This window comes from Onthophagus taurus, chromosome 8 (genome assembly GCF_036711975.1).
Source record: "Onthophagus taurus isolate NC chromosome 8, IU_Otau_3.0, whole genome shotgun sequence".
In the NCBI taxonomy this organism is placed as follows: domain Eukaryota; kingdom Metazoa; phylum Arthropoda; class Insecta; order Coleoptera; family Scarabaeidae; genus Onthophagus; species Onthophagus taurus.
Window position 1 is genome coordinate 6,427,799 of NC_091973.1, and position 15,462 is coordinate 6,443,260.

The 15,462-nt window shown below is 30.1% G+C and overlaps 4 protein-coding genes across 4 annotated transcripts; 2 read left to right on the forward strand and 2 right to left on the reverse strand.

Annotated features, from left to right (window-relative positions):
* Positions 1-525: 525 nt before the first annotated feature.
* Positions 526-2,042, reverse strand: LOC111425576 (evolutionarily conserved signaling intermediate in Toll pathway, mitochondrial-like). Its single transcript, XM_023059697.2, has 3 exons — positions 1,254-2,042; positions 997-1,207; positions 526-941 (listed from the first exon to the last, which is right to left on the reverse strand). The coding sequence occupies exons 1-3, from the start codon at positions 1,935-1,937 to the stop codon at positions 661-663; spliced, it is 1,176 nt and encodes a 391-aa protein (XP_022915465.1). The 5' UTR covers positions 1,938-2,042; the 3' UTR covers positions 526-660.
* Positions 2,043-4,978: 2,936 nt separating this feature from the next.
* LOC111425411 (Rab11 interacting protein) lies at positions 4,979-10,790 on the forward strand. The gene is made up of 7 exons (XM_023059407.2): positions 4,979-5,476; positions 5,547-5,691; positions 5,761-5,924; positions 6,340-6,722; positions 6,780-6,984; positions 7,035-7,217; positions 10,367-10,790. The coding sequence occupies exons 1-7, from the start codon at positions 5,446-5,448 to the stop codon at positions 10,684-10,686; spliced, it is 1,431 nt and encodes a 476-aa protein (XP_022915175.1). The 5' UTR covers positions 4,979-5,445; the 3' UTR covers positions 10,687-10,790.
* A 1,890-nt stretch (positions 10,791-12,680) lies between these two features.
* Positions 12,681-14,422, forward strand: LOC111425643 (galanin receptor type 3). Its single transcript, XM_023059796.2, has 3 exons — positions 12,681-13,114; positions 13,174-13,575; positions 13,927-14,422. Exons 1-3 carry the CDS (start codon positions 12,881-12,883, stop codon positions 14,335-14,337), a joined length of 1,047 nt encoding a protein of 348 aa, XP_022915564.1. The 5' UTR covers positions 12,681-12,880; the 3' UTR covers positions 14,338-14,422.
* Positions 14,423-14,693: 271 nt separating this feature from the next.
* Positions 14,694-15,437, reverse strand: LOC111425644 (uncharacterized). The gene is made up of 2 exons (XM_023059797.2): positions 15,328-15,437; positions 14,694-15,272 (listed from the first exon to the last, which is right to left on the reverse strand). Exons 1-2 carry the CDS (start codon positions 15,380-15,382, stop codon positions 14,731-14,733), a joined length of 597 nt encoding a protein of 198 aa, XP_022915565.2. The 5' UTR covers positions 15,383-15,437; the 3' UTR covers positions 14,694-14,730.
* Positions 15,438-15,462: the final 25 nt, after the last annotated feature.

Sequence of the window (15,462 nt, forward strand, 5' to 3'; positions counted from 1 at the left end):
ATGGAATTTAAGATTATCTTCCTAATTGTTGGTTGTATCAAAATATTTTTCAAATAAAATTGGTTAAGAATTAAAAAAGGAACAACTTTTGTAGGCATCCTTTTTTAATTTCCCTGTGGACAATAGTTAACCGGCAGATTATCTTTCTAATTATTGTTTGTATCAAAATATTTTTCAAATCAAATTTGTTAAGAATTAAACAAGGAACAACTTTTGTAGGCACCATTTTTTAAAATTATTAATTTTTTAATTTCCCTGTGAACAGTATAGAAATGAAATTTAAGGTTATTTTCCTAATTAGTGGTTGCATCAAAATATTTTTCAAATAAAACTTGTTAAGAATTAAACAAGGAACAACTTTTGTAGGCACCATTTTTTAAAATTATTAATTTTTTAATTTCCCTGTGAACAGTATAGAAATGGAATTTAAGATTATCTTTCTAATTATTAGTTGTATCAAAATATTTTTTAAATAAAATTTGTTAAGAATAAGCAAGGAACAACTTTTGGAGGCATATTTTTCAATTTGCGTTTTTTAATATTTTTATTTCTTATTATTAACAATTACTTGTTATATTATGTAAGTGTTATTAAATTAAATTTTTTTTAAAGAAGAAATACTTTTTTTTTATTGACAACAAAATCAACAATGTCAATTTATTATCGCTCATCAATTTCCGGATTTAAACCAGCAGATTCGACAGTGAGTTCCTTTCCAGACGACTTCAAAGTAAAAACTACAGATAAAGTACTTAATACGGAATTTCCATCCTTTTCCAAATGTCGAATCCAAGATAACAAAGAATCCTTACTTGACGTTCCCGTCGCGCATAACGCAAAAATTGTGGCGTCGTTTTGTTCGTGTATGCTGGGAATATTCGCGAGGCTTTTCATTTTTGGAGGAGTAAAGTTGAAGAAGCTTACATCGATTTTACTTACATCTAAAATTCAATTAATATTAATAGGTTATTATAATGATATTTTTTTGTCATTTACCATCAGAAAGATCTTCAGTTTCTTCAGGAAAAATTTTTGGGTTTGCTCTTAACATAAAATAATTAACTGATTTCGTCCTTAACCAGACTCTATAAGGTCCTTCAACATAAATGGGTTCTTTTACATTGTGTTGTCTTAAAAGATCTTGTTGGATAGGGCTTTGAGCACTTACTATCCACGTATCCTCAATTGAATCAGCAATATCTGAACTCTAATACATAATTAATTTTTTTACATAATGTGTTTTAATTACTTACTTGATATATTGTTAATTTTGTTTGAACATCAACACTACTTATTCTAGCTATTGCTAATTGTGCTAGTTCAAAAGCATCATTAGGTGGGGGATTTGGTACAGGCCAAGGAGACAGATTTTTAAATTTTGGCATCCAATACATCATTCTCCAATATTTTCTTAATGGAATACCTCTTTTTCCAAAGATGTTTAGAAGCATGGACTCCATTTCCACGTCAGGTAAGACTCCATTATCTTCCATTTGCTCTAACAAATCAACAACACATTGTTGTTGTTTTGGATAATGCATAAACTCTGCTTGAAATATATTTTGGGGTATAAATTTTCCTTTAGGTAAAACATCAACAATCGCCTTGTATACTTCCAGATCTTTATGCACACCATATTGCTCCATATTTTTTAATGCTGAGTAAATAAATTCAACATGCCCCCTTCTATGAACATCTCTATTTACATAAATACGAATCATATCTAAATAAGAGTTTTTTGTTTTTTCCTTTGCAGTTTCAAAACTCAATTTCTCAGTAACTTCTTTCCCTGCCCCTGATTTTTCTTTATTTTCTGTAAAACGCATCGAATTCGTATGAAAGCCCTTCATGTTGAAGGACGGTTGATTATTAAATTGATCATTTTTCGACTGTTTTATATAAAATAATAACATTCTTAATTGTCTTGTACGAAACATGATTAATTATCGTTTAAAAAATTTTATATTGAGTTGTAATTTAGTTAAAATATAGAAATTCACATTTTTATAGGTTAATGAACATACGACATAACCTCACTTTTTCAACGTAATGGTAATCATTGCGTTTTAACTATATAGATCCCTGCAGTCGGCAACTAATTTAGTTTTTCTTAAACATCTTGAAACGTGCATTAATTTTTCTTTATAATTATTAGCTAATTTTAAAACTATTTATAATCCAAAAAACAATTAACTAAAAATGGAAAGTTAAATTTTAATAAATCATTTATTTGCTCAATATCACAAATTGGCACTGAATCTAAAACCTTTAGACTAAATACTAAAGACTGAAATAAAACGTTAAGAATTAAAAAAGGAACTTTTTTTGACACCATTTTTTAAAATTATCAACTTTTTAATTTTCCTGTGCATAGTATAGAAATGAAATTCACGATTATCTTCCTAATTATTGTTTGTATCAAAATATTTTTCAAATAAAACTTGTTAAGAATTAAACAAGGAACAACGTTTGTTGGAACCATTTTTTAAAATAATCAATTTTTTAATTTCCCTGTGAATAGTACAAAAAATTAAATTCACGATTATCTTAATAATTATTGTTTGTATCAAAATATTTTTCAAATAAAACTTATTAAGAATTAAACAAGGAACAACGTTTGTAGGCAACATTTTTTAAAATAATCAATTTCTTAATTTCCCTGTGAATAGTACAAAAAATTAAATTCACGATTATCTTAATAATTATTGTTTGTATCAAAATATTTTTCAAATAAAACTTATTAAGAATTAAACAAGGAACAACGTTTATAGGCAACATTTTTTAAAATTATCAATTTTTTAATTTCCCTGTGAATAGTATAGAAATGAAAATTTAAGATTATCTTCCTAATTATTGTTTGTATCAAAATATTTTTCAAATAAAACTTGTTCAGAATTAAACAAGGAACAACGTTTGTAGGCACCATTTTTTCAAATTATCGATTTTTTAATTTCCCTGTGAACAGTATAGAAATTAAATTTATGATTATTTTTGTAATTATTGTTTGTATCATAATATTTTTCAAACAAAACTTGTTAAGAATTAAAAAAGGAACAACGTTTATTGGCACAATTTTTTAAAATTATCAATTTTTTAATTTCTCTGTGAACAGTATAGAAATTTAATTTATGATTATTTTTGTAATTATTGTTTGTATCAAAATATTTTTCAAACAAAACTTGTTAAGAATTAAAAAAGGAACAACGTTTATTGGCACATTTTTTTAAAATTATCAATTTTTTAATTTCTCTGTGAACAGTATAGAAATTTAATTTAAGATTATTTTCGTAATTATTGTTTGTATCAAAATATTTTTTAAATAAAACTTGTTAAGAATTAAACAAGGAACAACGTTTGTTGGAACCATTTTTTAAAATTATTAATTTTTTAATTTCCATGTGAACAGTATAGAAATGTAATTTACGATTATTTTCCTAATTATTGCTTGTATCAAAATATTTTTTAAATAAAACTTGTTAAGAATTAAACAAGGAACAACGTTTATTGGCACAATTTTTTAAAATTATCAATTTTTTAATTTCCCTGTAAACAGTATAGAAATTTAATTTAAGATTATCTTCCTAATTATTGGTTGTATCAAAATATTTCTCAAATAAAACTTGTTAAGAATTAAACAAGGAACAGCGTTTATAGGCACCATTTTTTTAAAATTGTCAATTTTTTAATTTCCCTGTGAACAGTATAGAAATGAAAATTTAAGATTATCTTAAATTATTGTTTGTATCAAAAAATTTTTCAAATAAAACTTGTTCAGAATTAAACAAGGAACAACGTTTATAGGCACAATTTTTTCAAATGATCGATTTTTTAATTTCACTGTGAACAGTACAAAAAATGAAATTCACGATTATCTTAATAATTATTGTTTGTATCAAAATATTTTTCAAATAAAACTTGTTAAGAATTAAACAAGGAACAACGTTTATAGGCAACATTTTTTAAAATTATCAATTTTTTAATTTCCCTGTGAATAGTATAGAAATGAAAATTTAAGATTATCTTTCTAATTATTGTTTGTATCAAAAAATTTTTCAAATAAAACTTGTTCAGAATCAAACAAGGAACAACGTTTGTAGGCACAATTTTTTCAAATTATCGATTTTTTAATTTCCCTGTGAACAGTACAGAAAATGAAATTCACGATTATCTTAATAATTAGTGTTTGCATCAAAATATTTTTCAAATAAAACTTGTTCAGAATTAAACAAGGAACAACGTTTGTAGGCACCATTTTTTCAAATTATCGATTTTTTAATTTCCCTGTGAATAGTACAAAAAATGAAATTCACGATTATCTTAATAATTATTGTTTGTATCAAAATATTTTTCAAATAAAACTTGTTAAGAATTAAACAAGGAACAACGTTTATAGGCAAAATTTTTTTAAATTATCAATTTTTTAATTTCCCTCTGAATAGTATAGAAATTAAATTCTAGGTTATCTTCCTAATTATTGGTTGTATCAAAATATATTTCAAATAAAACTTGTTAACAATTAAAGAAGGAACAACTTTTCTTATCACCATTTTTGAAAATTATCAATTTTTTAATTTCCCTCTGAATAGTATAGAAATTAATTTCTAGGTTATCTTCCCAATTATTGTTTGTATCAAAATATTTTTCAAATAAAACTTGTTAAGAATTAAAGAAGGAACAACTTTTGTTGGCACCATTTTTTAAAATTATCAATTTTTTAATTTCCCTGTGAACAGCATAGATTCAAGATTATCATCAGATTTAAATATTTCACCTATAATAATCAGCCCATGTTACTACAGATTAAAAATATACAATTTTTTTAAATAAATAAGTAATTAAATTCGTATCTACAACCAGAGAGGTTTTAAAACTCCCGCCAAAAAATGGCTTTCATAAATTACACTGTGTAAACGTGACTTTTCATTTTACCCCTCCGAATTAAATAATAGAATATGTATTTATAAATAATATATTGCCATCTTGTGAGTAATAGATGCAATAAATAATACCCCCACTTTTATCTTAACTAAACGTCCAGAACTACTTGAAAGTTGTCATGTCAATGTAGTAAATTGTCCAATCAGAAAGCAAATACCTTGGATGTTAGAGAGTGTGTAACTGATAGAAGACAAACTGGTGTAAAAGTGAGATAGGAAAAAGGAAAAAATGTTATTTTTTTCTATGATCTTGTGCTGTTGTGACCTATGATTGTGACGGTTGTGATCTACTTAGTAAATTTATTCAAAAACGTCCATAAAAAAGTGATTAAACCTAACGGGAATCTTCGATACATTTCGAAACTGTTACAAAATTAGTACAAAAATTTTTAATATATTGGTAATATTATGTAGATAAATTTCGTTATCGAGTGACTGAATCATACAATACGATATAAATTCGTCTATATTAATAATACAAGTTTAATTAGCGTTAAAACATTTAAAAATGTGGATGCCAACTCACGTTCAAGTAACAGGTAAGTTATTCTTTTCATGTTCAACTTTAATTATAAATAACGATGCCTTTGTTGACCCCTATTTATATAGTTCAAAAGGCAGCTGGCCTTTTAATTAAGGGCAAAAACAACACCAACGATTGTTTCGTTACTATTGCACTTGGAAAAACGAAATTTCAAACATCCGTGAAAGAAAAAGCTGAAGCTACAGTAGAATGGTTCGAAGAATGCGAATTGTAAGAATATCATTAATACATTAATACAAATTTATTTATTTATTTTTTTTTAATTAATTAATTAATTAGACCGATCCCCGATCAAGGAAACACAGCAGAAATTATCTTAACAGCTTTACACAGAAATTTTTTGGGGGTTGACGAATTTTTAGGACGCGTTGCGATTCCTTTAAATACCTTGGACATTTATGAGCGACCTAAAAATAGATTTTATTCTTTGCAGAGTAAACAAGGTAGATAGCAACAATTTTTTTTTTCGTTTTGCTAATTAGTTTTTTTTTTTTTTTTCTAAATCCTGGGAGAATTTTTTAACTTTCAAGGTCCTAGGAAATGAATTTCTTTCATTGTTCTGCAACAATGTTAATAAGGCAATTCCTATTTAAGGACTTTCTCATCGCTTTTTTTTCTGATTTTTTTATTAAACAAATATATTTTGCTAAATTCTTACATAACCTCATGAATTGGAGTTTATTTATGTATTATGTTTGAAAATATGTAGGAAATTCTTGTGATGCTTTCACTTCTATAATAATAAGAATCAATTTTGTTTAATAACATAAAATAAAATTAAGTCAAAGACCTCAAGTTTGTAAATTAACTTTATTGTTTATAAATAAAAGTGGCTAATGTTTATAAAATGACGCACAGGTCAAGAATCGAAAAATAAGGACAGGGGCAAATTAGAAGTGAAGATAGCGTTTACGGTAAAATCGGGTAGCTTAACTGATTTGAGTAAGAAAGAAAAGCACAAATCATCCATTGGGCAACTCTCAAACGTTGCGCAATCCGTCGGAGGAAGCTTATTAAGCATTGGAAGCATTGAAAAGCGTAAAGGTGGCCTTAAAAAGTTCGCGAAATCGCTTGGTTCAAAAATGCATCTCAAGGGTAAGAAAAAAGATGATGATGATAGCTCCTCTTTGGGCAGCGTTGGCAGCTTAAGGAGCCGAAATAACATATCCGAGGTGAACCAAAGCCGACAAACCGCCGAAGATGCTGATCCAGGTGTTGTTAGCGACGATGAAGATTTCACGGTAAGTTAACAAATAAAAAAAAAATTTTTAAATTAACTAAAATTTCCCAAATTTCAGTTTGATGATTTATCCCATAAAAGCTCTGGAAGTTCACTTAATCAACCCCCTCCACAAAACAACAACGTCAAAATCAAAGTGGATAGCCCAGAAGAAGAAGGCTCTAGAAGACACACAGTAGCTATTATTCCAACAAAACCCCCTAGAAATGATATTAAAACTCAAGATGAATGGGATTTAAAATTATATGGAAATAAATCGAAAAGTAAATAAAAATAATTCATAAATAATTAATTTTATAATCAATTTATTTAGATTTACTAAAACCAAATGGAACGGAATCTTTAAACCGAAGATCGTGGGAATCCCCGACTTTATCCTTACGAATCGAAGAAGAAGATGACACCGATTTAAAACGAGCCGAAAGTGAAGAACTCGTTCCGCCGCCTCAAAAAGAACGGGAAAGTCGATTTTCCATTTTAAAACCTTTCAGAAAAGGTACACACAAAAGTATTTCAAAAGGACTTCAGGATGTGATAGCTTATCCAAAAATTTGAAAAAAAGGTTTTATCAACTTACCCTCTAAAGTTTTTTGCGAATATCTCCGGAACGGTTTATCGTACAGAAAACAGATTTTGTAAGCATTTTCTACTCATAATGAGCTAAGTTTTGTGCGAATTTTTTTTAAAGTCATATTTGGTAAAGATTTTGAAGGGGTAGTTGCTGTTTTTCTAATCAACTTCTACGCCACTGGAAAATGTAGGGTTTTGAGACGCCCATTTGAACCGCCAATGTTTTCTACACAAAAAAGGTACTGAAGGTCATGAACTCTAAAGTTAACCGTTTTTAAGAAAAATCAACTTTTATGTTAAATAACATGGTCAATTTTTTATTTTACTAAAACGTAATTATATAATTAAAAAAAAACAATTACAAATCATACACAGTTAAATTAAATGTTGGAAATATCCAATTCTTCGACGCATTGACTGTCTAACAAGCAGGAAAATTCGCGAAGTGTTCCGAATGATGTCGCAAGATGGTGCGCAAGACTAGGGTTGCAAACTAAAGCGGGCTGGAGCTCCATCATGCATAAAGTACATGTTTTGTCTTACTTGAAGCGGTACATCTTCCAGCAGTTCCGGCAGTACTTCTTCTAGAAATTGTCGATAATCTGCACCGTTTAATCTGTTCGGTAAAAATGTGGACCTATCAAATGATCACCGACGATGGCAGCCCAAACATTTACGGAAAATTGTTGCTGATTTGAATTTTTCTGGTACTTGTGGTCGGAATTTCATCAATTTCGTTGAGGTCAGCCTCTTCTACTTGAGGATTTGCAACTTCCATTATCAGCAATATTATTCCTTTTAAAACTTCCATTTTCCCATAGTCGTTGGTGAATGCGTAGAAACAAGTTATGATGTGGTATTCGGCGATCAGGATGTCTTTCTTGATACAACCGCCTTGCTTCTGCCGAATTACCGCACGCCATTCCGTAAAGGTAATACATTTCTCACATTTCAGCGTTTGTGTAATTAATTTTTAATTTTGTAATACAAGTTTACTTTTTGCAGGTACAAACTAATTGTTATTTTGACAGGAGGTAGCTTTTGTTATAAAATTTAAAGCCTACTTGTTAAAAATAAAATATACAATTTTTTACATAAACGCTGAAATGTGCGAAATGCGTTACCTTTACGGTTTGGAGAATTTTGAAAAGACAACTTTTATATCATTTTTTCATTTTTTTTATTTTGCAATTATGTAGTTAACGCTTGCTTTTGTTACTTGTTCTAACGGTTTAGTAAAATGAAATTTTTATTCCAAACAATTGACCATGTTTTTCAACATAAATGTTGATTTTTCTTTTATAGCCGAGGTGTTGCAATCGACCGTTAAAGAAAAAAGCTATCGAGATACTGCCTCGCCCGCTACGCGACTTCGGCCTAATGATAAAACATTGTTATTGTTATACAACTATTTTATATTACGACAATGAAGATGCTAGTCGCGAATTCATATGGCTGAGATTATTTATAGCCGAGGTGTTATAATCGACACCCTTAAAGAAAATGCTATCAAGGCAGTGCCTCGCCCGCTACGCGACCTCGGCTTATTAATAAAACATTATCATCTTGTTATACAACTAATTATTCTATTTTAAGATAGTGAATAAGTTGGTCATGAATTGTTATAGCTCAGATCGTTTATAGTCGAGGTGTTGCAATCAACCGTTGAAGAAAAAAGTTATCGAGGCTCTGCCTCGCCCGCTACGCGACCTCGGCTTAATGATAGAACATCGTGATCTTTGTTATACAACTATTTTATATTAAGACAACGAAAATGCTGGTTCAATTCATATGGCTGAGATTATTTATAGCCGAGGTGTTATAATCGACACCCTTAGAGAAAATGCTATCGAGGATATGCCTCGCCCGCTACGCGACCTCGGCTTATTAATAAAACATCATCATGTTATTATACAACTAATTATTCTATTTTGAGATAATGAAGAAGTTGGTCGTGAATTATTATAGCTAAGATCCTTTATAGCCGAGGTGTTGCAGTCGACCGTTAATGAGAAAATCTATTGAGGCTGTGCCTCGCCCGCTGCGCGACCTCGGCTTAATGATAAAACGTGATATTTGTTATACATCTATTTTATATTAAGACAATGAAATTGCTGGTCGCGAATTCATATGGCTGAGATTATTTAAAGTTGAGGTGTTATAATCGACACCCTTAAAGAAAATGCTATCGAGGATATGCCTCGCCCGCTACGCGACCTCGGCTTATTAATAAAACATCATCATGTTATTATACAACTAATTATTCTATTTTGAGATAATGAAGAAGTTGGTCGTGAATTGTTATAGCTAAGATCCTTTATAGCCGAGGTGTTGCAATCGACTGTTAAAGAGAAAAGCTGTCGAGGCTGTGCCTCGCCCGCTACGCGACATCGGCTTAATGATAAAACGTGATATTTGTTATACATCTATTTTATATTAACACAATGAAATTGCTGGTCGCGAATTCATATGGCTGAGATTATTTAAAGTTGAGGTGTTATAATCGACACCCTTAAAGAAAATGCTATCGAGGATATGCCTCGCCCGCTACGCGACCTCGGCTTATTAATAAAACATCATCATGTTATAATACAACTAATTATTCTATTTTGAGATAATGAAGAAGTTGGTCGTGAATTGTTGTAGCTAAGATCATTTATAGCCGAGGTGTTGCAGTCGACCCTTAATGAGAAAATCTATCGAGGCTGTGCCTCGCCCGCTGCGCGACCTCGGCTTAATGATAAAACGTGATATTTGTTATACATCTATTTTATATTAAGACAATGAAATTGCTGGTCGCGAATTCATATGGCTGAGATTACTTATAGCCAAGTTAGTAGAAAATGCTTACAAAAGCTGTTTTCTATACGATAAACGGTTTTGGAGATATTCGCAAAAAACGATTTTTTTTATTAAATTTATGTATCTCGAAAATGCTGCATTTTAGAGAGTAAGTTGATAAAAACTTTTTTTTAAATTTTTGGACAAGCTTTCACATCCTGAAGTCCTGCTCATATATTATGAAACACCTAGTATAATAAACAAATAATTAATAATTTTTTTAATTTTTATTAGAAAAAAGTGAACCAGATTTAAAAAAAGAAAAACTATCGAGTGAACGTATAATAATTGGCGGTGAAAATGATTCTGTGAATAATCATAATTCATCGAATGGTAGGGTTTCGAATGAATTGATGCAAAAATTTGAAGGTAAAAGTCGCGAAGATTTGATATTGATGGTTTGCGAGTTGCAAAGCGATGTGGAGCATGGCAAAAAAAAATTAAAAGATTTGGAGGATTATTTGGACGATTTGTTGCTGAGGGTTATGGAAACTACGCCGAGGTTACTTCAAAACCCTTACATTCAATGTAAACTGACTCAGAAATTAGGTTAGGAAAATGTTAATGAAACATCACAGGTAACCAAAGTAAAAAATTAAATAAATAAAGGTTTTCTTGTTTTGTTTTAAATATGAAAATGTTTTACACGTTTTAATTATAATAAAAGTGACTTTAATATTTATTCATCACTCAGTTATAGTATTGATATATATTTTTTTTTGATTTTGTGATTCTTAATTTTTAACATTTTCACATCTTACTAACCATAGAGATTATTTTTTGTTTTTGTTTTCTCTTTAATTAGTTAATTAACAGCGGCATCCAAACATCACATGTTCGCATATATTAATTAATTGTTTAGTGATATTAATATATTATTATTGTGTATATTTTTGTTTTTCTTCTTTATTATGTTTTGAATTTTTTGTATTTTTGTGGTGTATTGGACTTATTACGTGTAAATGCAGACTATAATATGAATATATTTTTTGTACTTTAAAATGGGATGATAAATAAAAAAGTTATTCTGTATTTATTTATTGATTTATTTTAATTGAAAAAAATTTCATTCAACTTGAGTCTTTTATTATTACTTTTCTATAAATCTTGTTAACAATTAAAGAAGGAACAACGTTTATTGGCACAATTTTTTAAAATTATCAATTTTTTAATTTCCCTGTGAACAGTATAGAAATTTAATTTAAGATTATTTTCGTAATTATTGTTTGTATCAAAATATTTTTCAAATAAAACTTGTTAAGAATTAAACAAGGAACAACGTTTATTGGCACAATTTTTTAAAATTATCAATTTTTTAATTTCCCTGTGAACAGTATAGAAATTTAATTTAAGATCATTTTCGTAATTATTGTTTGTATCAAAATATTTTTCAAACAAAACTTGTTAAGAATTAAACAAGGAACAACGTTTATTGGCACAATTTTTTAAAATTATCAATTTTTTAATTTCCCTGTGAACAGTATAGAAATTTAATTTAAGATTATTTTCGTAATTATTGTTTGTATCAAAATATTTTTCAAACAAAACTTGTTAAGAATTAAACAAGGAACAACGTTTATTGGCACAATTTTTTAAAATTATCAATTTTTTAATTTCCCTGTGAACAGTATAGAAATTTAATTTAAGATTATTTTCCTAATTATTGTTTGTATCAAAATATTTTTCAAACAAAACTTGTTAAGAATTAAACAAGGAACAACGTTTATTGGCACAATTTTTTAAAATTATCAATTTTTTAATTTCCCTGTGAACAGTATAGAAATTTAATTTAAGATCATTTTCGTAATTATTGTTTATATCAAAATATTTTTCAAACAAAACTTGTTAAGAATTAAACAAGGAACAACGTTTATTGGCACAATTTTTAAAATTATCAATTTTTTAATTTCCCTGTGAACAGTATAGAAATTTAATTTAAGATTATTTTCGTAATTATTGTTTGTATCAAAATATTTTTCAAACAAAACTTGTTAAGAATTAAACAAGGAACAACGTTTATTGGCACAATTTTTTAAAATTATCAATTTTTTAATTTCCTTGTGAACAGTATAGAAATTTAATTTAAAATTATTTTCGTAATTATTGTTTGTATCAAAATATTTTTCAAACAAAACTTGTTAAGAATTAAACAAGGAACAACGTTTATTGGCACAATTTTTTAATTTTCCTGTGAACAAGAATCTTAACTTCATTCAACTTTAGTCTTTTATTATTACTTTTTATATAGTAGCGCCATCTCTTATCCGCGGCATTTACTAAAAGTTCGCTACAATCTAACAGATGTCGGTTTAACGTTTAATTACAAACTAACATTGTAAGATCTTTTTAAACTCGACTTATTTAATTTTTGTATGATTGATATATTCTTTTGTATATTTTTGATCTAAATAACTTAATTGAGGCTACACTTAAAACCCTTATTTCCATGTTTTATTACTTTTGATTGTTTACTTCTTATTTTAATGTTTATGATATAAATAATGAGTTTTCCGAGTGTGGGCGAAAACGCTCGAGTAACAAAGGGGTTGAGAAGTAAAAGGGTAAGGGGATGCTGTACGAGGACCGAGCGAGGACGAGGACAGTAGACGCCGGGACGGCGCCGGTTTCGTCCCTATCAAGCGTTGGCAGCGCCGTGAGCGAGCCTCAAGCAATAAACCCCGCCGAACATGCTCAAATACTAAACACGAATCATATCAAGCCGGATTTCACGTCGACGTCCAGTTGATCATGGATTACATCGTCAGCCTTTACGGGTGCATGTTCCTCGTCGGAGTCCTCGCCAACGGCACCTTGGGTCTGGCACTCTGCACCGGTCCTGGTGCCAAAAGCCGGAGTCCTCTTCTACTGGGTTTGGTAGCGGCCGATTTTTGTGTTTGTTGTCTTAGTGGGCCTATCACAGCTGCTCTTTATACCATCACTACGTGGACGCAATCTTGGTCTAATATCGCAATCTTTTTGCAGGTAAAATTATTTATTTTTATTTTTTTCCATTTATTTGTTTATGATTTTTGGTGTTCCAGGCCTGGCCAATATCGTCCTGTACTCTTTCAATGATGTCGTTATCCATTGATAGATACTTGACTGTAAAAAATTATAAACCAGCTGGACAGGTGGTCAGAAGAAGACCTCTTCTGTTAACCGTTGTTTTAGTAACATGGCTTTCTGCGGCGTTATTTTCCGGTCTCCAATTTGCAGAACGTAATCCGTGGCGGAGGAGCTTTCTAATGGTTCGGGTTACTTTCGTACACATAGTTCCCGCGTGTACCGTTTTGGCATGTCATCTTGGTGTCCACGCGAAATTAACGGCACTTTCATTAACCGCCAGGGCGAAACATGGAGAACTACCACTTCCTATGCCATTATTGAGGAGGCCAACTCATGTTATTATTGTTGCAGGAATTTCAAATCGCCTAGAATCAGAGGTAATTATTTTTTTTTTTTTTATTACAATATTATTAGCTATATATATTGGTTTTATGATGTTAGAACCAATTTGCAATGAAAACAAAAGAGCATTTTTAAAACGTTTTTATTATCGTTCCATTGTGCTGGTGTGTTTATGGCCTGTTTAGGTTCCTGATCGGTTATTGTTTATTGTTTGACGAAGTGTCGAGTTGCCCTTATTTTTATTCCCACGGCGGTGCTATTAAAATTATCGGAAAACTGTCGATCTGCACTGCAAGCGCCCAATAGCATGGGATAATTGAATAAAAAAAGAGGGCGATGTTTTTGCAAACAATTTTTTAAAATATCGCAATTTTCATACCTTTTAGCCTAGAAATGGGACATCAAAAACAGACAACGAACCTGAAGAAATAACTCAACCGCCAACGAGTACATTGCGAAGTCGGCGGCGGTTAGCGAACGCAATGTTATGGATATCGATAGTATTCGCATTGTGTTGGTTGCCACACGTGGTTTGTTTGATTTTGGAGGATGTTCACGGATCGCCACCAATGATAATAAAGCGTTATTGTCTGTTCCTGGGTCATGTCCATTCAGCCTTAAGTCCGATCATGTATTGGACGCTCAACCATCAGTGGTTACAACGGCCGTGCAAATTTCGATTGCCCAGTTTGTATAGAAGCGCCTCATCGACCAACGAAGCGGCCCTAGGACCATTCCACCCTCGATTGGTGCGTCCACCTCCAATCAGGAGAAGAAGCTCGCACTATTTATATTGACTGTGATCAGTTATTATATTTTTATTCAGTTATTAATATCAAAATTATTTCAAAAAAAAAAATACAAACAAATTCTGATTGTTAAGTGTTTTTAAAAGAATCGTAAATGTCACACATTTCTTTTTATATTTGACAATCAAATTGCATGGTTAGATGTGCCTACGAGTGCTGTATACAGAGTGTTTGTTTTCTACGAGGAAATAAACACCCTGTATATAAAAAAGAAACTGAAATAAAAATTCTGTTCCTAAGATGTTATTTATTATATTCTTCTACTTCTCTATGTAGGGTGAAAAAATAGGGTATTTAAATTTGTCGTGAAAAAAAAAGATTATATGAAAATAAAAACTATTAAGTGTCGCAAATTCTTGTTTTATTTTAATATATACATTTTTAATTATTTAATTCTTCTAATTTATCGTCAATCCCATCCTTTTTATTGTAATAATTAAACGTGGGTGTAGTAGGATACCAATTTAATCCAGCATTTTGACACATACAAGTAGTCGATCCAATTCTCCGCTCAAATTGTTGAGGATATTGAACTCTATGTAGCGTAGGAGGTCTTTCAAATCGTTTAAATTCAACGGGATTGTGTACAATGCCACCTTTTGGGTACCAGACGAAATGTTGCGGAGGTTGCTCCCCATAATTTTGACGGTTATGAGTCGGTAAAGACGGGATAAATAAATTCTCGTTTCCACCGTTCGATTTTATAAAATTATCCGAATAAATATTTCCCGACTCGCCGATTGGAGATTGCGAAATTCCGGTTATAATCGGAATTTCAGATGTATCTTCTACCGTTTCGTTCGATTTGATTCGTTTTTGACTCGTTTTAACTCTCACCACAATATCAGTAACAATATCATCATCATTTGGAGTTTGAGTTTTATTACAACCTTCATTTCCACAAATTATCGAATCGGATTCAACTAAAATCCATTAAAAAAAATTATTCAAAGAAAAAAAAATTACCTCTAAAAGTACCTTTTAAAAAAATGAATAAAAACGAAGCGATAACAATAAAAGTAAAGTTCCACATGATTTCACTTATACGTCTAAACTCTAAAGAGATATTGGCGTGACAAATGAAGATTGGCGAAAAAAGTTGAGTAATAAAGG

Bases quoted from the DNA above. Each gene is read 5' to 3' on its own strand.
- LOC111425576 (XM_023059697.2), bottom strand. From the start codon at position 1,937: ATGTTTCGTACAAGACAATTAAGAATGTTATTATTTTATATAAAACAG. The intron at 1,208-1,253 runs GTAAGTAATTAA...ATTATGTATTAG, and splicing joins CAAAATTAACAATATATCAA to AGTTCAGATATTGCTGATTC. The intron at 942-996 runs GTAAATGACAAA...ATTGAATTTTAG, and splicing joins AACTGAAGATCTTTCTGATG to ATGTAAGTAAAATCGATGTA.
- LOC111425411 (XM_023059407.2), top strand. From the start codon at position 5,446: ATGTGGATGCCAACTCACGTTCAAGTAACAG. The intron at 6,985-7,034 runs GTAAATAAAAAT...CAATTTATTTAG, and splicing joins ATATGGAAATAAATCGAAAA to ATTTACTAAAACCAAATGGA. The intron at 7,218-10,366 runs GTACACACAAAA...AATTTTTATTAG, and splicing joins TTTAAAACCTTTCAGAAAAG to AAAAAAGTGAACCAGATTTA.
- LOC111425643 (XM_023059796.2), top strand. From the start codon at position 12,881: ATGGATTACATCGTCAGCCTTTACGGGTGCATGTTCCTCGTCGGAGTC. The intron at 13,115-13,173 runs GTAAAATTATTT...TTGGTGTTCCAG, and splicing joins ATATCGCAATCTTTTTGCAG to GCCTGGCCAATATCGTCCTG. The intron at 13,576-13,926 runs GTAATTATTTTT...CATACCTTTTAG, and splicing joins CAAATCGCCTAGAATCAGAG to CCTAGAAATGGGACATCAAA.
- LOC111425644 (XM_023059797.2), bottom strand. From the start codon at position 15,382: ATGTGGAACTTTACTTTTATTGTTATCGCTTCGTTTTTATTCATTTTT. The intron at 15,273-15,327 runs GTACTTTTAGAG...AATGGATTTTAG, and splicing joins TTTATTCATTTTTTTAAAAG to TTGAATCCGATTCGATAATT.